The sequence below is a fragment of the Parasteatoda tepidariorum genome, chromosome 3 (assembly GCF_982258835.1).
Source record: "Parasteatoda tepidariorum strain Cologne lab strain chromosome 3, Ptep-v5.0, whole genome shotgun sequence".
NCBI classification, from domain to species: domain Eukaryota; kingdom Metazoa; phylum Arthropoda; class Arachnida; order Araneae; family Theridiidae; genus Parasteatoda; species Parasteatoda tepidariorum.
In genome coordinates this window covers 4,983,275-5,008,618 of record NC_141757.1, presented here as the reverse complement: position 1 = coordinate 5,008,618, position 25,344 = coordinate 4,983,275, and the positions used below count along the sequence as shown (strand labels likewise).

The 25,344-nt window shown below is 26.5% G+C and overlaps 2 protein-coding genes across 8 annotated transcripts in view; one reads left to right on the top strand and one right to left on the bottom strand.

Moving 5' to 3' along the window:
• The window catches only part of LOC107456840 (phosphatidylinositol N-acetylglucosaminyltransferase subunit A), a 223,531-nt gene that overhangs the window by 25,388 nt on the left and 172,799 nt on the right, over positions 1-25,344 (bottom strand). The window lies entirely within an intron of this gene.
• Positions 99-22,983, top strand: LOC147812721 (ras-related protein Rab-34-like). 7 transcript variants are annotated; one of them, XR_015432374.1, is made up of 9 exons: positions 100-352; positions 1,400-1,506; positions 2,709-2,803; positions 4,531-4,632; positions 7,147-7,211; positions 9,278-9,368; positions 11,959-12,023; positions 15,006-15,116; positions 22,402-22,983. XR_015432374.1 is itself a non-coding variant. In XM_087158654.1 (8 exons), the coding sequence occupies exons 2-7, from the start codon at positions 1,414-1,416 to the stop codon at positions 15,066-15,068; spliced, it is 483 nt and encodes a 160-aa protein (XP_087014780.1). In that variant the 5' UTR covers positions 99-278; positions 1,400-1,413; the 3' UTR covers positions 15,069-15,116; positions 22,402-22,983. The 7 variants fall into 7 exon arrangements, 6 of the variants coding, with proteins under 6 accessions (XP_087014780.1, XP_087014779.1, XP_087014783.1 ...); XM_087158654.1 differs by lacking the exon at positions 9,278-9,368 and having other exon boundaries at positions 99-278; XM_087158653.1 differs by lacking the exon at positions 9,278-9,368 and having other exon boundaries at positions 102-352.

The following is a 25,344-nucleotide window of genomic DNA, read 5'->3' as shown; positions in this document are numbered from 1 at the left end:
CAACACTAACAAAACATACTTATGTGCTACAGAGTAAGCTATAAGCCACAACACTGTTATAAACAGAACTAATACAACTCTACTTCAGCCCCTATCACTTTTGTTGATAAACAAAAGAACATTTGTGTTCTTTTCTATCCGCTTATCTTAACTTAAAACTGTGTTTAAATTAACGAATGTAAAAGTTGATGAAAAAGATTGCTAAAAAATTTACTATTTTAAAGATCTTAGACATTAGCCGACAATCTTTGTACTTAATGCACCTTTTCATAATTTACGTATGTTTACAAAATTGATTATAATAGAGAAAGTGCAGCCAATCTTTGATAAGTTTTTATTCTAATTTTTTATGGTACATGTTTTTTTTTTAATATAATTTAGTTTTAGTATCTATTTTTTTAAAAAATCACAATCGTTCAGTGGCATTTTTCATTTTATCTTTTGCATATCTTTTCTAAATTTTATTTATGTTTTATTTGCGTTTAAAAAAATAACTACTATAATGATTGTGGGATTGTGTATTCCATCTTAATATTTATTTTTACATGAATATTTTTTAAATTCTAACCATTCAGCGACAATTTTCTTCTTTGATAACGCATTATTCCGTTTTAATGTTAGACACCTGTTTTGAATAGCGTTTTTTCAAAATTTGTTTGTTTCAAAACTTTGTTTTACTGTTGTTTACAAAAATAACGTGATGAGAGTCAAATTGAAGTCTCTCTTAATAAGTTGTTCTAATTTTTTTTAGGTTACATGTTATTTTATTATTTAAATTTATGTTGTGCCTTAGAAACAAACCATGAATGTGGTTGTATAATTTTTGTTCATAGATTATTAGAAGTTTATGTCAATTATCTGCACTTGTAAAAAGCTGCTTCTGGCATGAAAATTCCCGATTTTTTGCACTACTTGTTTTCAAGTAATGTAGGTATTTTTAAAAATTTCTTTAATGTTTATATTTTTTAAAAAGCTGTATCTTAAAATCTATTGCACCTTCAAAGCTATATTTTCTGTCCTCTAGTTCACTCTAATAGTTTGTTCCTAACATTTTAATTTTTCTTTTAATAATTAAGCTATTATATATTTTGTAAAATTATATTATAAATTTACCTCTCTATGGTAAATAGTTCTCAAGTTTTAATTATTTAAAAATTATTGAAAAAATTTCTGAATTTCCAGAAATACTTAACTTGGAAACAAATGGTGTGAAAAGAGTGAATCTTGGTAATTTTCTTCTATTCCCCTCTACCTTTGAGCCAAAACTAAACAACACAAATACCATTTTATCCAATGGTTGATTTGACGTGATGTAGAGACTAATAAGAAATGAATGTACTAATTATCTTTATTATATAATAAATTGTTATCAAATATTTAATTTTATTTTTCATTTTAGGTTGAAATCTTGATATGGATGAAAATACAAAAAGTGATCAGAATACCTTCAATGAAGTTCATTTAAGAAAAACTGTTGAGGAAAGAGCAATTACAGAATTTCCTAGGGTAAACAAAATTGTGGGCATATTTTATAGAAATTTATACTGCATAAAACAATGATTTAAAAAATTTCAATATTCTTGAAGGGAGAAGATTGAAATTTTCGAATGAGTATGGATGAATGAATTTCCCAAAGAATTCTTAAATGAGGACTCATTCCTGAATCCTTCATTCCATAAGTTAGGAGAACACCTATAATGGAGTATTACTTTTCGATGTAGCTTACCATTGAAATCTATGGAAATAATTGTAACTGCTATTATTTAAAAAATGCATAGTTGGAGTCTCATATTAAAAGGCCATCACTAGAAATCTTTGGGAATAATTTATTTATATATCGTTAGAAGTAAGAACTTTTTAACTTAAATAAGCATATAAAAGTATTTTGATCTATCTTATTTTGCAATTTTTATGAATAAAGGGTAGAGAACACTGCTTTCAGCAGTTAGGCTTAGATTATTAGATCTATCCCTTTAATTGTAATAGAAAACAAATATTTCAAATTTTCATTCGCAAAAATAAATTAAAAATCCAAATTTTATTATTATTAAAAAAGAATTATTGTAGAGTTCTAGAAAAGCAGAGCCTTGAAAAAAATGTCCTGTTTGCTTCCTCCTTATAATGACTCAAGAGACCATTGTATTATATGTAGTAAAAAATTTATAATAACAGGGCTCGAAATTAACGGTGGTCCGTTGGTCCGTGACCACTAAAATCAGAGTCGGACCAGCATAAAATAATAAACAGTGGTCCGCCGGACCACCATCCACCGCAGCCGATCTCCGTTAATCTATTCTCGATCTTACGAAACTTAAACAATCTTACTTAAAACTATTTTAGAGCTTATTCACAATTTTTTTAAAAAAATTTTTTATACAAAATTAATATTAATCAAAAAAATGTGATTTAAATCAAAAATTTATGATTTTAAAAAAAAAAATCATGATTTTTTCAATCAAAAATTTTAATTTTTTTATTTGCAGCTAATAGGAACGCGTAGACGGACCAGTAAAGTTTTGTGCGGACTAGTAAAATGTTTTAGTTACTGGTCCTATGGACCAGTAATTTTTTTTTTTTTAATTTCTACCCCTGAATAAAATAATTATCAGCAACCTTTCATATTAGTTGTCAATTGTGATTTGATTCACAAAAACATGTCATTGTTATTTATTGATTAATGTTTTAAACTTTTACTTATTGCTTTTTAGCCATACAATTATGATTGTTCACCACATGGAGAAATGAACTTTTCCTACCGGATTCACAGTGCTTGCCATAAAATAAATATTTCAAAATGTGAAATGTAAGATTATTTCTCTCTCTCATTTTTATTTTCTGATTAAAGTAATTTTAAATGAATAATTGTAAGAGAGTTGCCTATTGCTTTTCTATGAAGATTTAAATCATGTTTTTTTTTTTTTAGTTGTACTCTAAAATATATGTTATTATACTGAACTAATCATTTTCAGCTTACTATGAATTAAGTCAAATAAAGTAAGACCTCTAATGTCTGAAGTAAGTTTGTTACATCAGACAGAGGGATACCTGCAAATGGCATAGTGTGAGTATCTCAATCTTGATTGATTGTTGATTCTTTCACCATATATTTACATAGAGACTTAACAGCAAAGACAGGTCTGAAGCCATGTGGAACATAAACTAATTATTGATCGAAGTTGCCAGGTACACAAAACAAAAATATATAACGGTTACAATAAAATACATAAACAAATAATGAATCTAAGTTAAGTAAAAGAAGTAGACGAGAAAGAATTATATTTCAACAAATTCGATGTGTCCTCTGTATTTAATTAACTTAACGTTAATTAGCATTCTAACTTATGTGGAGAAACATGGCTCAACTTTAATATGCCATTTTGGTGATAAAGATTAGTTGACATCATAGGTCACATGTGTGGGTATGGGAGATCTTCTTGTAGTGCAAGTACCCAATGGAAATAATCATATTATCAAGAGAGCATTCTTTAACTGATTTAACATTGTCCTAGGGTGCATTAAACTCTCAGAGCCCTATTTTTCACCAGAACTCAGTATTTCAGGTTTGGAATTTTCCTCAAAATTAAGGATCCTTTATTTAAGTTACAATACCTTTTTCAAAATATTTTTAGAAAGTAAAGTTTGTATATTTATTGTAGCAATATCTAATTTTGAATTCTTAGCTGATGTCATTGATTCAAAGTTCATTTCATTTATTTATAATATTCATACAACTTCTTAATTATAATGAAATACAATTTATTGAACATATCTTTTTAAGTATTTAGCAATTCTTATTTTTAATATCACCGAATAATAAAACATTTATTTTTACTTACATAAAAGGGCATTGAAATTTAAATAGGAAAAGAAATAAGTATGCATGAAGAAGAAAAAAACACTTCAAAATCAATTTCGATTAACAGAAGTATTGAAATCAAAGACTTTTCAGACATAATCAAGGCTCTACTGTAACTGAAATAATTATAGCCAGGGAAAATGTAACTTGAATTATCAATATGTGTGTCTTCAAAAAACATTGACTATATTTACATTTTTATAAGTTCAGACTGACAAAAGTCATTGTTGTTGGAGATGTTGCTGTTGGGAAAACTTGTCTTGTCCGGCGGTGATTAAAATCGTGCTTTTTTATGTGTGTTTTTCTTTTTTCATTTTGCTGTTATAAATGTAGAGTCGAAAAATTATCTTATTAATGATCCTTTTTAGAGTAATGCATCGAAAACAGAGAAAAAAGTTCTTTTTAATGTACCTATTGCTCATTAGTTTTAATTTATCTCTGTTTTTTTCTTTCTTTTTTTATCAAAAGTTTTGCTTTTATATATATATATTTTTTTTTTATGTTTCTGTTATAAATGTGAAGTATCAGAAGTTTTTAACCTCTTCTTGTTCCTTTTTAGAGATAATTCTAAAAGTGCTTCTATCGCACAAAATAATATTTTTTGATTGTTCAATTGCTTATTAGCGTGTTCAGTATTGCTCATGATTTATTCATAATTTTTTAATCATTTTAAGGTTTTGTCTACAAGTGTTTGATACAAACTACAAGGCAACTATTGGGGTAGATTTTGAAGCAGAAAAATTTTATATATTAGGAGTTCCTTACATATTGCAACTGTGAATTTATTGTCTTAAATAATTTTTAATCTTTTCATTGACCTAACCTTTAATTATTCAACTGTTTATCTTTTAGACAATAATTAGTAGTAGTAAACGTTTTTACTAATCTCACTGTATTGTGTAATCAGGAGTGATTAAATTTTTTGATAACATGTCTAAATTTAAAATAAACATAAAACTAATGCTCAGAAATAGTGGTGATAATTAAGTGATTTTACTGAAACAGCTTAACTAATTTGTTCTTTCTTCCTCAGGAGTGATTAAATTTGTTGAATTCATGTCTAAATTTAAAATAAACATAAAACTAATGCTCAGAAATAGTGGTGATAATTAAGTGATTTTACTGAAACAGCTTAACTAATTTGGTCTTTCTTCCTCAGTTTGAAGTCCAGCTGAAAGTGTCATCCTAACAAAGATGATACTTTTTTTAGCAGCTGTGATTTCCCTTTCGAAACTATGCAGGAGCAGTTCCTCTAGTTATTTTCGGTTTCAGAATGCAAATCACTAATGTTTAAAATAGACGATGGGAGCACATTTGTTCATAACAGTTGCCCACATTTGTTTATTTCAGTTGCTAGTTTATGAGTTAGAAGGTTTACCATTCTTGACTTTTTTCTCTCTTTTGTATTCAATTTTTAAGGATTTTAAGAAAAATTAAATTCATTTAAAAATCTTATACTTCTTAGTAAAATTTACTATTAAAAAAATTTTGAAAAGAAAATCTAATATATATTTGCTGTTTTCTGTCTATTGATCTATTTTTATTGTTATGAATTGTTACTAATGCTAGAGGTTTAAAATAGGTAATGGGACCACATTTGTTCATTACACTTTCAGTTACTAGTTTATGAGTTAGGAGGTTTATGTGCTTTCGTACTAGTTTAGATAACAGGACATAGATAGTAATGTTACATTGGTTTAGGATTAAACTAAAGATTTATCATTAAGTTGTTGTTTTTTTAAGTTACTTGTTTTTATGTACATAAATTTTTACTGTTATTTTTTTATTTTATAATTATAAGTATATTTATTACTAACTTAAGGGTTGCCTCAGGCAACTAAAATGCAACTATTTTTGGCATGAGGTGACTATGGCAACTTTTTTTGCCTGAAAAGTCTAAAAAAGCAACTATTTTCAAGGAAAACGAGACTATTGCGAGAATTTTCTGTACTCCTAACAATGTTTTTTTCAGTATAAATTGGGTTCAAAATCTGCGACCCACAATAGCTTTTGAACACACTAAACTTTTTTTTCTTAAAAAAATTTTAAAATTTTGTGCAAATTTTGAGTTTTCACTTTTTAATTCGTTCACTCTGCAGATTTCTTTGTAAGTCTATTTCGGTCTCGATCGCCTTTTCAATGGTTATTGCTTCAAAATTCTGCATGATTTTAAAAGTAAAAATGAAAAACAATTTTTAATACGATATTACAATGAGTGAATTTCAAATTTGAGTATTCACTTTTCACAATATATATGTGTGTGTATGTATATATATTTATATATATTTCCTAGATAAATTATTGATAAAAGGAAAAATTGTGCTAGAACATTAACGTTTATATAAAAATTATAATATTTGCCACCAACTTGACTAAATGAATCATGGTATATGACAATTAAGTCATTAACGAAATTTAGTCACATTTTTGATGAATTTTTGTTCTTATTTAGGCAACTATTTTCATAGTTTTCGGCTACTATTTTCATGCTTTTGGCTACTAAAAGCAACTATTTTGTCCATTTTTTCCTGTGGCAGCCCTGTAAATTACAAAAAGTAAAATTTATTATTAAAAGTCTTAGTAAAATTTAGTATTTAAAAAATTATACAAAAAACAATCTTATATATATGTATGTATATACAGTATACTCTCAATATCTCACACTTAGATATCTTGAAAACCTTGTTATGTCAAATACTTTTCGAAGTAAAGAATGACTTTTTTTTCTGAAACTCATTGCATACCACCACTCAACATTATTGTGTCGGAAGAAAAAAAGCTGCACACTTATTAAAGTGTTTCATGAAATGCTCCAAGAACATGGAAAACGATGACTTGGCAGTTATTTTTTTGAATAGAAAAATTTATTGATGAGTAATTTCGAAAACAATGTGGACAGACCGCGATTTTAGGTTTTTTTTTTAATAAACTCTATTAATGTAAGTTTATTGTAAATTAATCTTCTTAATTGTATAATTATTTTAGTGTTGCTTTTAAAAATAAAATCATCATTGCTGCATATAGACTTATGGTCAACTATTATACAAATATCTTTATTAGTACTTATTCTGATGTTCCACAAGTCTGCATTTTAGAATTACTTTTTTACTTTTTAGAACATATTTGGTTCTGAAATTATTCTTGAAAACTCTTTATCTTGACGTTTTTTAGCATCCCTTCAACTTTCAGATATTAAGAGTATACTATATATATACATATATATTGTTGTTTTCTGTCTGTTGATTTATTTTTGATGTTGTGATTTGTTGAGATTTCTTGTTTATTTTTAGGTGGGATACAGATGGACAAGAAAAGTTTAAATGCATTGCATCTTCATATTACAGAGGAGCAAGAGGTTCTCATTATATCAATTTTTACTAACCCTCTTTTAAAAACAAAATATTTTTATAAATTACTAATTTTTATGTTTCTTTTTTTTCGAACATTTTCATATAATGTATATTTTCCATATAGCACTAACATACGCAGTAACCACTACAGAACTAATGTTGAAAATTAAATTATAAAAACTTGCACATTAATAGATAGAAACTAAGTATGAACTATATCTATAACTAATATCCAATTGGTGAGCTTTACCAATTTAGGGAACAATTTCAACAGAAATATAATTAAAATAATCAAAACCAATGCATTTGTATCCAGCAAATTGGTTTTGAATTTCTCTCCATGCTGATTCCACAAAATTTGATGTTTGTTTGGTTTTTTTTTTCAAACTCTAATAATTTATGGCTTTGATTGTGTTCTTTTTTATGATTCATTTCTTGATCAAAGTTCTAAATATATATGTTAAAGATTGTGATAACAGAAGTGAATTGTACTTCATTGTAGAAATATATTGCATATAGAACTTGATTAATGTTACTTCAATTCTAAGATAATATGCATGGCGTGGGGTAACTACCACTACGATTATTAAACATCGATTCACTAGTATATAAGACATGCTAACGAGCTTAAAACTGTTCTTAGGAGCTTAAAATACAACGGCTAATTTTTAAAAAATTAGCCGTTGTATTTATTAATAGGAAAAGAATAAAATATTTATGTTCGCTTTTTATAAAATGTAATAACTAAATAATTAGTTTAATTTAATGAAAATTGGATTAAGAATAATTAAAAAAAATTTAATTTAGGAAATTAAAGAAATCTTTAAATACTAGGTAATATGTAATGCCTATAAAGGCATCACAACTCCTGAAACATTATTTTTCTGTTCTATAATCATGAAAGGATTTTATGTAATTAACTGAAGTAATCCTAATAATAATGGCTCACATTTAAAAAAAAATTTTATTTTAGTACATTGATCTCAAAATTTTAGTAATAAATAGTATTTATCATGGGATTTCTGTATTACGATATGAAAATATTGTTTTGTTTATTATATTGATTTAGTTCTTTTAGATAGTTTATTTAAATTGCTTTTGAATAATTTGAATGGATGCATAGCAGCATTTTCAAACATTAAGAAACATTGAAAGAATTTAATTATGTATTTATTTTTCCTTCGTTACTCTGCCACTTGGTTTATGGTTATGTATGTGCATGCTTAACTTTTAAAATCACATTATTTAAGAGGGTTTTTTTTTCAGAGCTCTTTCATCAAGGAAAATAAATAAAACCACCGTTTAATTGCCTTACACTGGAGGCAAAGCTGTAATTCTATGTTTTCCGTCATGTACCTATATTTGGTTGCCCTGTAGCCACAAGGTTGCTAATTCGCAAAACTGGCTGGAGTCAGCAGTCTGCTATGAATGTTTAGTTATTTAGGGTTAATAAGTATGGAATTGTTATGAATCTTTTATACTGTTCTGAAAATTAATTTATTTCACTTCTTTCTTAAAATTTTTCTTCATTTTAGATATGAACCTTGTAATGTTTGCCATATTTTGACTGCATATATTATTAAAAGTGTAACTTTCAATTTCTGAAAAAGTGTCCGCATAATTTATAAAGTGGCTATAAAAATAACATTTACAAAAAGAAACCTTTATTTTATGCGACAATGAGCTTTTGTAAAACAGCTTTAAGATCTCAAATGCAAAACCAAAAAGCAAAGCTAAAAGTTGCTCAAGTAGCACTTTTAAGCTTAATGTATATTATATTTGGCTTTATTAAAAATTAATCAATAACTATAACAGTCCATTACACCACTAAAGAGTAGGAAGAACAATAAAAAGTTTCAGCTTTGTATCAGAATTAAAATTGTGTTACAATTTATATTTTACAGTTATAACCAGTGTACAAAAATTATTTAAAATACTTCTTTTTTAAACATTTTCAGGTTTTATGTTTTAATGTTTGACTATTAAATGACGAAATGTCTCTTTTAGCTTTGAAATTTGATTTAGGTTGAAATTTAATATTTAGAGTTTCTTAATAGTTTATTTTTTTCAGGTGAATTCTGCTTATAAATTGACAGAAAATGAGGCCATTTAAGTAGCAAACACAATTAATGCTGAATATTGGCCAGTATCTTCAAAAACAGGTTTGTATTCTTCAGTTTTTTTTTTTTTTTTTTTTTGCATTTCTTTTATTCTAATGTAATTCAGAGCTTTTTTTTATTGTTTAGTTTATGAATACTATTCTATTTACTTTTATTCTAACTTTATTATAATATATTTGAAAAATTAAACAATTTAATGCATATATGATAAGTGATTTTCTCAAAACGCAAACTTTTTGAGAAACTTGAAGGGGAAAACACGACAATTTTGAACATTTTATCTCATGATTATCTTAATAATTATAATTTTTACATTAGGACCATACATTTAAGTATACAAATCAATGTCCAGCAATGAAAAACTCTAAAAATTAAAATTTTATGACACTTATTGCTTTATTAGGCAGTTATTGCATTATTAGACGGTTTTTAATTATTATTGCGAAAGTCTAATTATTGTCCCCTCACTTAAATGCTTTAAAAAAATATAAAATATTTTTTTTCTATGATTTAAGAATTAATAAATAATGAAGGAAAACATTTTAATTAATATTAAATTAAAAATTTAAATAACATTTTTTGAAAAAAAAAAAAAGATTATATCTGGAATTTTGGAGGAATAATAAGATTTTTTTATTTTTTATTGCAAAAACATTTTCGTATTACTTATACTTTTATATAACCTTATAGCAGCTGTGATTTCTCTTTCCAAACTGGGAAGGAGTAGTCCCTGTAGTTATTTTCAGTTTCAGAATGCAAATCGCTAATGCTAGATGTTTACTATAGGCAATGGGACCACATTTGTTCATTGTACTTTCAGTTACTAGTTTATGAGTTAGAAGGTTTATGTGGTTTGGTACTAGTTCAGATAACAGGACATAGATAGTAATGTTACATTGGTTTAGGATTAAACTAAAGATTTATCATTAAGTTGTTGTTTTTTTTGAGTTACTTATTTTTATATACATAAATTTATACCATTATTTCTTTATTTTATACTTTTAAGTATTTTTATTTCTAAATTACAAAAATAATGAATTTTTTCCTCTTAGATAATCTGAAAGTTTTGTTTATTTGTAACATCATAAAAGTATAAGTTGAAACTGATATAAATGAGAAACACACATTATTTTTTACATTATTGAGTGTGTATGAATAAAAATGGTTTGGAAACTTTAAATAGCAATATCTCAAAACATTTTCATCCAAGAGTAAGACTTTTCTAAAATACTCTCAAACACAGTTGAATGACTTTTGATCTATTCTTTTTTTCAAAGAACTCAAACAGGTAAACCTTATGAATTCAAGCTAGAGCAGACCATGTTTTTTGTTATAAAATAATATCATGCTTTCTTTGATTATTTATTCCTTTTTTTTAAATTACTGATTAGGAAAATCTGAAAAATAATATTTCAATAGTTCAGTCTGGAATGCTATTGAAAATTTGAGTTTCTTGATTTCTTTACCTGTACTTTTCACCCAATTTATCATATCTCTCAAGTTAATTTTTTTTAAAAACAATTGTAAAATTTGTTTACTCGAAAATAATTCTATGTAAAAAATATTTATAGTTATTTATATTCATTTATTATATAATAACCATCAACCTTTTTAATTGTAAGGTGTATAAAATTTTATATAATTATATTACTATTAACCCGTTTTCAAACATCACTGTACTTTCCCTGATCTCCAAAATGAAACGAATAGAAAAATCCATTAGATTCAAGTCTAGTGAATAAGGTGAGCTTTCATCGATGCCTTTAGCTCTGTGTACTGAGCAGATTCCTGTTGGAAGTCTGATTTTTAGTTTCCAAAGAACTTGTGTAACCAAGCAAAATATTTATAAACATCTATAGATATATTTGGTTTTAAACTTTGTTTAAGATATTTCTTGTTCCTCTGTAGATGAATGAAAAATATAGGTGAACAAAATATAAAAAAATGTGTTTTATTTTAGCTTTGCTAACTTTTTTTTCCTCTTTGCTATTTAATTTTCAAGGATTAGCTGTTGAGGAAAGCAATTAATTTGAAAATCTTATACTTCTTAGTAAGATTTATTATTAAAAAAATTAGGCAAAAAGCAATCTTATATATATATATATACATACCACCACTCAACATTACTGTGTCTCAAGAGAAAATGCTGCCCACTTATTAAAACGTTTCCTGAAATGCTCCGAGAACAATGAGCAATTTTGAAAACAATGTTGACAGGCCACGATGGTAGAGTTTTTTTTTTAATGAACTATAATAATGTAAGTTTATCGTAAATTAATTATTTTATATTTAATGCATAATTATTTTTGTGTTACTTTAAAAAAAAAAAATTTTTAAGTTTTTTTTTTTTTTTTCATTATTGCTGCATTTAGACTTGTAGTCAACTATTATACAAATATGTTTATTAGTACTTATATTCTGGTGTTCCACAACTCTAAGTTTTAGAATTACTTTTTTACTTTTTAGAACATATTTGGTTCAGAACTTGTTCTTGAAAACTCATTTTCTTGACTTTATTTTAGCGCCCCAACTTTGAGATATCGAGAGTAAACTATATATATATATTGTTGTTTTCTGTCTGTAGATTTATTTTTGATGTTATGATTTGTTGAGATTTCTTGTTTATTTTTAGGTGGGATACAGCTGGACAAGAAAAGTTTAAATGCATTGCATCTTCATATTACGGAGGAGCAAGAGGTTCTCATTACATAAATTTTTACTAACCTTTTTTTAAAAACAAAATATTATTTACATAAATTACTAGTTTTTATGTCTTTTTTTTTTCTTTGAACATTTTCATATAATGTATATTTTCCATAAAGCACTAGCATTCGCAGTAACCACTACAGAATTAATGTTAAAAATGAAATTATAAAAACTTACACATTAATAGATTGATGTTTAAGCATGAGCTATATCTATAACTGATATCCAATTGATGAGCATTACCAATTTAGAGAATAATTCCAACAAAAGTTTGATTAAAATAATCAAAACCAATATGTTTGTATCCAATATGTTTGTTGTTGCTTTTTAATTTTATCTACTGTGTTTTCTCTCGATACTGATTCCGCAAAATTTGATGTTTGTTTGGGGTTTTTTTTTTTCAAACTAGTAATTTATGGCTTTGATTTGTGTTCTTTTTTCTGATGTATTACTTGATCAAAGTTCTAAATATATATATAAAGATTGTGATAACAAAAGTAAATTGTACGTCATTGTTAAAATATTTTGTATATAGTACTTGATTAATGTTTCTTCAATTATAAGACATTAAGCACGGTGTGGCATAACTACCAACACGATTATTAAAAATCGATTCACTTGTATATAAGACATGCTAACTTAATTTTATCTTGGGCTTTATTTAATAGATTATGGTTAACATTGTTGAAAACTCTTTTTCACATAGTTCACCTATGGACGTGATATGGACATGCAATGTATGGTTCAATGTATGGTTCACATTGAGCAGTTGACTTGCTTTTTGTGACCGCGTCATTGTCCTCCTTGTATTGTTGCTTCTCAGTTTTATTTACACATTACAGTATAGTTTCATTACGCATCGGAAATCCTGCACATACTCAACGACTAATAGCAACACTGGAGAGACCACACACACACACCCGTGAACTTAATACGACTCTCCCGACAAAGGCTCAAAACCCGGTGAACTTGACACAGCTCTCCAGGTCTTTCGCTGATATGGCAACTATTGGTATCCGTTCATCGAATTCTATCTATGATAAAATTCTGGTGAGGGAGTATTGTGGCGTAACTACCACTACGATTATTAAACATTGATTCACTAGTATATATAAGACATGCTAACTCGATTCTATCTTGGGTACCTTTTGATAGATGAAGCCTGACATGGTCGATATTTATATCCCATACATGGTATGTAAGATTTGATCGTAGGTAATGTCACTTTTTTATGCAAATACGCATCTCAGCACACTTTGACCAGTCAAGAGGCCAGTTGTTTAGTCTCTCAAATGATTCCCATCAAGACTTTCCCGTGATAAAAATCGCTTTTGGTTATGAGTGTTTATCAAAATGCCAATTCTACCAGTTTACTCTCGCATTATTTGAAAGCCATGAAGAAGTCAGTAATGAAGCCATTCAATTTACATAACCTGAATGTTTAATATTAATTATTAAAAGACCCTAGGAAAGAGTAATATATGCTAATTCTAAATCATCACCAAAAAGACGTGTTGTGATGTAGTAATCGATAATTCTACCCCTGCTGACAGACTGTGGGTTCACTCAAATGGGAGCAACAAAAAAAAAAAAAAAAAAAAAAACAGAAATATAAGCAAAATTTAGGAATTTGTCTGATAATGTTCTTGATTGGTGTTGTTGGTCGATGGAACATTACAAAGTCTTTTGCCATGGTTCTAAAGAACATTCCAGAAAATGTATAGAAAAATATAAAATATATTTCATACTTTAAAAAAATATAAAATATATTTTTTCTATGAATTAATAAATAATAAAGAAAAACATTTTAAATAATATTAAATTAAAAATTTAAATAATATTTTTCAAAAAAAAAAATATGTCTAGAATTTTGGAGGAATAATAAGATTTTTTACTTTTTATTGCAAAAACATTTTCGTTTTACTTATATTTTTATATAACCTTAAGTAAGAACACATTTTGTAAGCAAGCACATAATGATTTAAAACCAAAACTTTTGTTTTTATTTTTAAAATGTATTTTTGTGTACAACAATAGTAATTATAAAAAGAAACATTATGACAATAAACTAGAAAACACCATTTGTTTTTTATTTAAAAAAAAAACAAAGTTCTTAACTTATATATGACCTCTATAATTTTATTATAAATGATCTCTATAATTTTATTATATATGACCTCTGTAATAATTTAAAAACAATTTTGATATTGTATATTTTTCATTTTAAAATATAGTATATATATTGTATCTAAATTGTTTAGGGTTTGGAAACTGGCCTTTGTGGCATATTACACATAATTTTATTTCTTGTTTATTTTGTGCTTGCATTTTTTAGCCAAACAGACAAGTGAAATGTCAGTTTATTCATTATTTAATCTCAATACTTGGGTTGAAGTTTTAACCTTGATCTTCTTTTTTATCATCTATATCTAAAATTAGGAAATATCAAAAAGTAATTAAAACTGAAATTGAAAGTTGTTATAATATTTGAGAATTGTTTTGTTTGTTTTTTTTAAATTTTTTTTAGAAAAGTTAGTTATTCTGAACAAACAACAGTTACAAAAACAAAGAAACTCAATTATTTAGAATAAAGTTACCTACAGATTTTTCAAGGTTAAATTATGCTTATTGGCCCAAAAGGAATGGTACTGCGTTTAAGCTTTACTGTTCAGTAGAGAAAAGTGTTCTTTGTAACATGGAAGTGATATTTTATTCAGCTAGAACAATCTATGGTGTCACTTTTCGCACTTAGTAGACAGTAACTGCACAAAAGTTGGAGACATGTGCAAAATGATGTGGATATAACTTAGATTAATTTAACTTAATATACAGATTCTCATTAATTTATTTTAGCATACTTTCAATTCAGAAGTCAATTATAACCAATTCTATTATTTTTATACTTAAATATTTATTAAAGATTGTTTTTTAAATTATTGATTTGATGTACAAATTGAGTCTTTGAAAATTTAGGTGAAAATGTTGATGCCCTTTTCCAACGCATTGCTTCTGTTACATTTTGTGAAGATATTTTGAAAGAGACAGCTGATGTAGATTTAGCTAAAATAAATTAAAATTTTGTGAGTAAGTAAGCATCACTTCTCTTTCCTTTTTTCCAGAAAAAATTATCTGAATGGACAGTGAGTTTATAAAATATTTCTTTTAACCAATTTTCAGATCATATCGCAATACTGATAACTTAAGTCAAATTGTAATTTTTTACTTTGAATCGCTTACAATTTTATATTTGTTGTATCAAGGGTGCAATTTTTCTTGGGATGGAAACTTTCTCAAGTGGAGGCAATATTTATGTTTTAACCCTTTTGGCATCATATATGTTAAGGTTTAGTTTTTATAATCATAATTTCCATCAGTAATAAAAAGGAGCAAAAATCTGGTAATAATTTATTCACTACAAGTCCCTTATAAGAGATGTAAAAATTTTATAGCTGCTCTGTATAATGACTCTTTTTTTTTTGCAGTCAATGTTATTAGATTATCTAAACAAATTGTTAATGTTTGATTAAGAAAAATAATACCATATATATATATTAGAATAATACCATATATATATATATATATATATATATATATATATATATATATATATATATATATATATATATATATATATATATATATATATATATATATATACCATATATATATATAACGTCGTTGCCGAGTGGAAGGATTAAAACAGGTCATAGGTCGGGAAGGAGGGTACAAAATTTATTTATTAATTATTAGACAAGAGCAGTCATGAGAATGAGTAAAAGTGCACATGAAAAGTTGCACTCCTTGGTTATATGTTAGGGAAAAACTTGCAAAGTAAAATCCGTAATATGTCTTAATTTAGGGACAGAGGGAACTCTTAGTAGTTGCTATTGGCTTATGAAATAGATCGAACGTTTCCCACACAAAGCAAAGGGAAAAATGTCCTGCTCTTAATTAAATGCATACTTGAGCCAAAAATAGATTTAAGAACAGGATGTGGCTTTTAAAAGTGTGAGAAATTATTTCGTTTAGAATAATTAATTAGGATGAAGTTTTATAAAAGTAACTAACATAAAAAGATTAATTGAAGCTTTTTATGTTACATCCCCCTTCACCAAAATTGTTTAATTAGAATCCAAAAATTTTGAAATTATCCATTTGCAAAATCTTCCCTATGGTAGAAGTACAAATAAAATAACCAAATTTGTAATGGTAACAATATACAAAAGTAAAATGAATTATAAAACATTTACGTATGTTCTCATGGTAAAAATTTTAACACAATCAAAAATCTGTAGTAGCATTATCAGCAAATTTAAAATTTTCAACAGGTTTAAGTATTTTGTTTAAAGATCACATTACAGTTTTTTCACTATAAGAAGTATTTTTTATAATAACAAAATTTAAGTTAACTCTTCAATCATGATAAAAAAATTTATAAACATCTTTTAAAAATGTTGAAAGTAAAACACAAAATACAAAAAGCAGTTTTACAGGAAAAATTTCAATCTGAAATTAGACTTGAGTATTGTTTACCTTGTTTGAAAATAAAATAAAATAAAATTTTAATAAAATGATGCAGTGGTTGTTATTCTGAAGTCCAAGATTTCAGTATTGTCTTCATTTCACTTAACATATTTATCACTCACCTTACATATTTATCTCTTTAATAGCTAAATATCCGAAAAAAAATTTCTTTTTTTCTTTATGTCCAAAATTTGCTTTCTGTAACATATTTTCTTTTCCTTTTCTCTTTTATTTTTCGTTTCTTTCTATTTCCTCTATATTTATTTATACTTTTTCTTTATTGGTATTTTTATTGCAATTATTAACCCGGATTTCAGGAAATATGTAAAGACAAATTGCTTTTATAATCAGAAAAGGTGATCAGTCTTCTCAGATTTTGCATTACAACCTGTTTAACACAATCGTTAATTAAAATCCAAAACAAACTTTCAAATTCAATATGGTATTAAGGTAAATCAGTTTTTAATTTTTGACTGATCTAGCTATTTTCCTTATTTTTAATCTGAAGTGCAAGTTTAGTTAATTTGCAAATTACCTTTTTTTTTTTTTTTTTTTCATTTCTATCTTTCTTTCTTTTTTCTCGGACATAAATATTTTTTTTTTCAAAATTTTAGTTTGGATATTTTTTAAAGTAATTTTTGTGCAGAGATCTTAATTGATAATTTAATTTGTCACAATTGTTAGGGAATTCAAATATTTTTATTTCTATTTTAAACGTGTTTTTGAAGTGTATTTGGTTACTGAATTTTTAAAATTTGTGTTTGATCATTTTCCTATCTGTATGCTAAAATTAAAGTTCAGAAATAAAGAAACGATTTGTTTATGGAAATTACTGAGCTAGAACAGAGCTATGAACTAATTACCAACGTTGGACTAAAGCATTATTGTTTGGTTACTCTTCAATTCAAATTCTTACAACAAGTATTTTATTCATTTTTCCAAACTATTTGTATTAGTTTTAACATTTCTTGATTTAATCTTTGCCACACCGTAATTGCATTCATATATTAAAATTGAATTTCAATAATTATTGCAGTTGCATTACGAAGAGAAAAAAATTTAAATGGCATTTTCATCTTAATCCTAAACACTACAGTAAAACAAAAACATAAATTCAACTAATCAATAAATCATAGAAGCTGTAACACATAAAACAATAAATTTGAAAATAATTTCTCGAAACATTTCCTATGACAATCAATTCACTAAAAATAAAAATTTCAAGAAAAATTTTTTTTAACAGTAAATACGATTAATATATCAAAAGTAGTTTCACTTAGAAACATCAAATATGGGAAAAAATTTTAATCATAATCATTTAAGAAATTGTTTTATGAGAATTGTAAAAAAAATTTAACTCAAAGGATACGTGAAAAAGTTCGAATTAGTCCAAGACATTTTGAAAATCACAACATCAGAGATGAGAGTGCGTTGAAATTCCGTGAACACAATTCCAAAACCAAAGACGAGAGCTGCTAGGGAAAAAATTTGTTTCTTCGTTAAGATGAATCGTAAATTAACACCAATAGTGACGGAGAAATTGAAGCTTATTTTTCTTTTGAATGTCGAACATCTAAGGAGACCATCGTAAAGCATTCCGGGGTGTGAAAACAATTCATCGACGATAAAATCCAGCTCAGCACTTAAGAGTGGCAAAATCAACGCTTTCTCAAAGGGATTGGGTTTCAATAAAACATTCTAATTATCAGGAGTTCGATGCAGTTTTTCTTTTAAGTCCAAGGAAGGAAATTGAAGCTCAGCTTTCTAGTAGTCTCAGGAATGTAGACAAAATATGCAGCATAGACATGGAAAACGGATGATCGTTTAGTTCAACTGTGCGTAGGTATAATTTATAATAAACAAAAAGTTTTGGAGAGTTTATTTTTTTTTTTGATGAAGATACTGGATGAATTAATTATTGCCATAAGTTGAAGAAGAATTTGACTGCTAATTTACCAGCTGTTCATTTGAACAAATGATTTGAAGTTATGCCATATTTTTGAAGTACCCTCTTCCGAAGTTGATTTATTTATTTTCAAATGAGATATTTAATATCTTTAATGTACCGTACGAACTGTACCCCTTCCCGGCCGTTCAATCCTGTCGACTTATAACGTCGTTGCCGAGTGGAAGGATTAAAACAGGTCATAGGTCGGGAAGGAGGGTACAAAATTTATTTATTAATTATTAGACAAGAGCAGTCATGAGAATGAGTAAAAGTGCACATGAAAAGTTGCACTCCTTGGAGGGAAAATCTTGCAAAGTAAAATCCGTAATATGTCTTAATTTAGGGACAGAGGGAACTCTTAGTAGTTGCTATTGGCTTATGAAATAGATCGAACGTTTCCCACACAAAGCAAAGGGAAAAATGTCCTGCTCTTAATTAAATGCATACTTGAGCCAAAAATAGATTTAAGAACAGGATGTGGCTTTTAAAAGTGTGAGAAAGTATTTCGTATAGAATAATTAATTAGGATGAAGTTTTATGAAAGTAACTAACATAAAAAGATTAATTGAAGCTTTTTATGTTACATATATATATATATATATATATATATATATATATATATATATATATATATATATATATATATATATATATATACCATATATATATATATATATATATATATATACCATATATATTACAATAAGTTTTGAAATTTTGTAGAAACAGCAAATTTACTGTTCGTTTTTTATTTTATAAGAAATTAACAAGCTTACACATGTGTACACCTAATGTTTTTGTATGCATTCAAGATAGTGTTTTTATACCTAATGTTCATCATTCAACTCATAGGTTACCATTAATGCTCATTTGCCACAAATGTTCGGGTTACATTGTTTTTTGAATTTTTATTGTATTGCCCCTTTTTTATCTTTTTAAATTCCTTTTAGTATGAAGTAAATGAATCAAGTCAAAAAATTTCCCCTGAGGAGATTTCTTTCTTGTTTCAGTAAATTTACTTCAAAGTGATTTTGACTGCCACAGCATATAAATGATTGAAACATATATAAAACAGTAGTTTCTGCTTAATTTGATTACAGTTAAGATAATATTTTTTTTTGTTTATTCTTATAATTTTATTTTTCATTTATTTTTATTTATTCTCTGTATTTAGAAGAAGCCTTTTCTTTCTCTGTACTAATGCTTATGTTTGAGTTGCCCAGAATTCTACTTCTTTTATGCTAGAATTCAATTTCTTTTGCCACTTCTTTAACTGCAGGTGAACTCTGGGGTGTGCGAATTTGCTGTTAATGAAATGTGATTTCTTTCATCTTTTAGAATAGCGAGTTTTATTCGAACTAAGAACTAGCATGTCACCATTTTAATGCATTGCTCACTTTCATAGAGTTACAATATGAATGGCAGAAAGTGAACTAGTTTAACACGAAACAAAAGATTGACATTTTAAAACATTTAGCCATGATAACTAACGATCTTGATGCAGTGCATCTCTTAGCAACTTCAGGGGATCAAGTTTCTGCTGAAACGATAAATAAACTGCTTTGCTTATGCAAGATTCAGCAAAAAAAAAGGTCCAGAAAACTGAAAAAATTATAGAACATCCTTCAGATTTGACATCTCAAAAATTCCAGTTATGGATGAAAATTCGATACTTGCACTTTAAGAAGAAAAAGAAGACCTCCGATACCCACACATGTGACCTATGACATCAGTGCCAGATAATCTTTATCAGCAAAATGACTTATTAAAGTTGAGCTAAGTTTCTCCACATAATTTAGAATGTTAATTAACGATAAGTTAATCAGATACTGAACTGCATCGCACATCGAATTAGTTGAAATGTAATCCTTTCCACTTCTTTTACTTAAATTATATTTATTATTTGCTTATGTATTTTATTGTGAACATGATATATTTTTGCTTTCTGTAACTGGCAACTTCGATGCATATTGAGTTTGTTAATATTCCACTTAGCTTCATGCCTGTCTTTATGTTAAGTAAGAAATATATATATGGAAAGAATTGAAATCTTTGTGAAAGAATATAGAATATGTCATTTAAGGGAATTGATAGGGAAGGGAATTGAGCTTGGCTTACTCAAAATAGAATGGAGAGAACAGTTGCTAACGTAAACAAATGCCACGTTTTAACAACCAATCAGGATCAAGATGGTTACACTATGTCACTTGCAGGTATCCTATTGATGAAAATGCTTTCTGTTGCTTTCATATTAATGAAATCAGAAGTTTACCAGATTGTTATAGGAAAAAAGATGTTGGAACTGACAAATCAGAAGAAAATGCCCCCTTCTTCAAATGCTGAAATGAGGAATGCAATGAAAGTTTTGAAATGTTTAAATCAATACAGCATCAATGTCTTTAAAAAGCATTGTGTGTATGAGTGAACTTATGAGAGAAAATTGTTGACAATCAATGTTAAATTATGTATCATTTTTATATGTTAAAGTAAAAATGCTTTACATAAATATAAAGTGAATTTTTCTCTCCAATTTATGTCATTTTGGTTTCCTTTTTATTGTTATCACTCTGTTAATGTTATTAAAATCGTTGTCACAAATTTAACGCATTAAGCAGAGACTACTGTTTATAAAATGCCACTTTGTTCCAATTATCTTGTCCTAAAGCTTTTATGGTATTCTTACAATTAATTAAATTTAGTGTTTATATTTTTATTATATTAAGTTGAAATTTTTAACAGAAAGCAGAGCTGTTATTGAATCTGGTGTGTTGTGCTTACTTTTTTTATTCTTAACATTTGTGTTTATTTTTTGTTTAACGTACCTAAAAATGATTTGATAGTTAATATAAAACTAAACAGCTTTTTTTAAATTGGTCTTTATGTATAAATTTTAAAAAAATTATATTTAGTGTAGATAAATATTTTTCGAAACAAAAAAAAATTAGCATCCTTATTTAAATGCAGCGTTTGTTTGTTTTTTAATTATAACTAGTTTTATTTTTAACAAGTATTTTATGTGCACTTTCTACAGCTTTTTGAGATTTTTTTTTCATATCACGAGTAACATGCATAGTTAAATATGTTCCCACTGTGCTTATTTGTGCATTGCATGCAATGCCTTTATGCACATTCTATTAAACAGAAAGACAGCAGGCAAGGGCAGCTCCAGTCAGGGGGGGGGGCAGTTGCCTCCTGTCGGACATCGCTTGCCTCCCTATCAGGACAAATTTAAAAATTGTTGGGAAAATGCTACCATCTTGAAAAAAAATGTTATTACATTCTTTAGAAGAAATTTAATTTAATTATTATTTTTTATTTAATTATTTATATTTTTTGTAAATAAGAATAAATTAAAAACATTAGCATGAGAATGTTTTCTTTTTACTTACACTTTACCACCACTTACTGCTCACTTTTCATCAGAAAATTCTGATAGAGAAGTCTATAGTCTATATACTAATAAATTCAATTATAATTGCTCATATATAAGTAAAAATATTAAAATAGAGTTGTAAATGAATCTGCACGTTATGATATCAAAATAATTGATTTTACTTTCTTAGAAACACATTTGAAAAAAATGATGTGAAAAAAAATATAAAGTATAAAATGTGTTTTAATTCAAATATTTCGAATTAATTTATTTGAGCTCCCCTATCAGGGTGGCTTGACTCTCTGCCTGGCAAAGTCTGGTGCCATGCTTGACTGCAGCTTACATATCTCTTTTTAAGTTGTATTGTTGTATTGTCAGTATTTTTTATGTGAATATGTCACAATGTTTGACAATTTTAAAAGAAATGTCTTAAATTTTAACAAATGCAACAAATATTTATTATTCATCTGTTTTAACACTTTCTGTCTTTTTATGTATTTTGTGTAATGTCTTACTATTTACAGAGATCAGCAAAGCAAGTTCGAAGAAAAAGAAAGGAAGATGTGTGTCAGGTTGCGGCTCTTGACTTGCAGAGAGAGAACAGTTACCTCTTGGATTGCTTGTATTTTGTTGAGAGAGTTACGGGTTTCTTTAAAAAAAAAATTCAATTATTCTACTTAATAAATATGGTTTACATTTCTTTCAATGCATTATTTATGTATTTTTTTTATTAGTAGTAAGGTGAACTTAGTTATTAATTTCGCACAATATTTTTAGTTTTGTTCTTGTACAGTATTTTTTTTACAATATTTTAAACCAATGAAAACTACTTATTTATTGATATTAATGTAATTATATTTAACAATATTTGCTTTTGATATGTATTTTTAATACTAGTAAAAATATGAAGTCATAAAACTTCACTTATTTTTCTTTAAGAATCATCATAACCATTAAGTATTAAATCAGCCTTAAAGCTTCATCTTTAAATAAACTAGTGTTAGATTATTTTAATCCGTCCTTTACTATATTGTGATTAATTACAGCTTTAGTAATTTCTTGTTTTTCCTCAATTAAATATAGATTTTCACCCCCTGATTTAAAAATTTTTTTTTTTAATTTTAATCATATGAGCAATAGTGTCAATTAATTGTCTTCTAGTTTTTATGTTATCTACAAGCAAAATGATCTATGCATAGCTGCCAACTCTACTGGATTTTGCCAGTTTCTCCTGGTCTACTGGTTTAATTAAATTTCTCCTGATTTTTGTGCATTTTAGAAAATTCCCTAAAATTGAGTAAGTTATTGAAAAAATCCCTATTGAAATAGAATTTTTAAACAGATTATTGCTTGAATATTTAAATAAGTATTACTGATATGTAATGAAGTAAATCTCATTTATAGAAGTCAGTTAAAAACTTTTGTTGTTTTTAAATATTCAGTTTATTTTAATACTAAACTCTCTTTTTTTTAAAATAATTTGAAAAAAAATCTTTTAACTATCTTTGATGAATTAAATGCCTAATAATATTCAAAATTATGAGTAAACATAATGCATAACATTTTAAGTATGTTTAATGTCAATCATAGTTGGAAAATATTGCAGTTTTTCTATTTTGATGACTTTAAAAATCCCTAAAATTCCCTACCTGTAAAATATTTAGTAAATTATGCAACAATTATCATGAAGTTTATATTATTTTGTAGAATCTGCTGGATTTTTTCCTGTTCATGTTGGCAGCTATGTATATGTTGTTGAAGTTGGCCTCCTAATTATAGCTTACAGGAAAACAAGGCTTGTAGTTTCTTATCCAACTCACCTTAGTTTTATAAAAATGCAAGAGAAAAAATTTTCTTTCAATCAGACAAAAAATATAAATAATATTTGTTAACATTTTTGAAAGGATTGAGGTACATAATGAGGATGCACAGTCCTCATAAAATTACCTAAATTGTAGGCATAAGTACTTTTTAAAAAAGTTAAGTACTTGGACATAGTGCTCCACTTGCACATCAAAAGTTCGGACCAGACATTTAAAATCCTAAACTAGTGACAGAAGTTTAATTTTTTTCGATTTTAAAAACCATTTTCACAATGTGATATTTGAACCGAATTTGTACCCTTTACTTCGCTTTATCTGTACACATTTTTTTTTTCAAAAGAAAATAGCTATGTCCCACAAAAACATAAAGGCTCAAAAGGGAGAATTTAGTGTTAGTGACCCAAGAAAATTATATTTTCACGTAATTTTATTTAGTTTTTGAAGTAAAATTATGCACTCAAAACATGTAATTTTTATTTCAATTTACTTATTCTATAAATTTTACTGAACAATTTGATAATTTACAAATTGTCTTTTTTTTTTTTTAAAGAAAAAAAATTATTATTTGTAGTCACTGATACAAAAACGACACTATATTTGAAAATGCCCATATACATTAAGTGCTTTCATTACTTAATTGGTCTCTAAACTTTTTTTTTAAAAAATTTTTTCCATTTGTTTTTATTATGTATGTAATTGTTCACAGTATTTTTGAATATCATTTTCCCCAGAAGTTTCAACCTCTAAAAAAAACCTTCTTAACCCATACATTATTTCATTACTTTTGTTGCGTCTACATTGAAACTTAATTAGAGCTAACAAAAAAAATTGCCTTATCTTTTTTTATACATTGTGTAAAAGTGTATTGTGCTATATATCATCTTTTATACATATTTATATATCTTTTATTCATAATAAGTAGTAAGCACTTAATTCAATGTGTACCTATAAACTTCCAGTATTTCTTTATTATATAATTAATTAAATACTCCTTCAACTTATGTACTATCTAAATTTTAAGTTTAAAAAGTGTTTTGCTAAGACCAAATATACAATTGTTATAAATACAATACAATTGTTAAAGTAAAATGACCAAATTTTAAAATTCATTTATGAAATCTCATTGTATTTTTATTTCTTATATTATTTGGATATTAACTTACATGCCAATTTTTTATTATTGCATTATTGAAATTACTTTAGACAATGGCATTATAATTTTTTTTTCAATGGCTATAGTGCCTTAAAATATTTCTGCTTTTATTTAAATATCACATTTATTGTCAGGTTGTATCACGTTATTTAATATTAGAATATTAATGTTCAGTTATATTAAAAATGTTATTTGATTTCCACTCTTTTCTGTTATGGTATAAGTTTAAATTTTATTGTAATAAGTATTTTTTACTATGGTCAATCAACAGTGGTTTTTATATGTAAAAAACTGTTTGCTGTAAATTAAATGTAAAACTGTAGCTTCCAAAATTTTGGAGTAAGCTAAACAACTTATGCCTGGTAGCAGAAACCCTACTGCGCTGCAGAGGACATTGCAGAATATTACAACATCTGCAGATTAATTTTCCCTTTGAAGTAAAAAGATTTTTTTTCCACAATATTATCATCTGCAAGTTCGTACTTTTTATT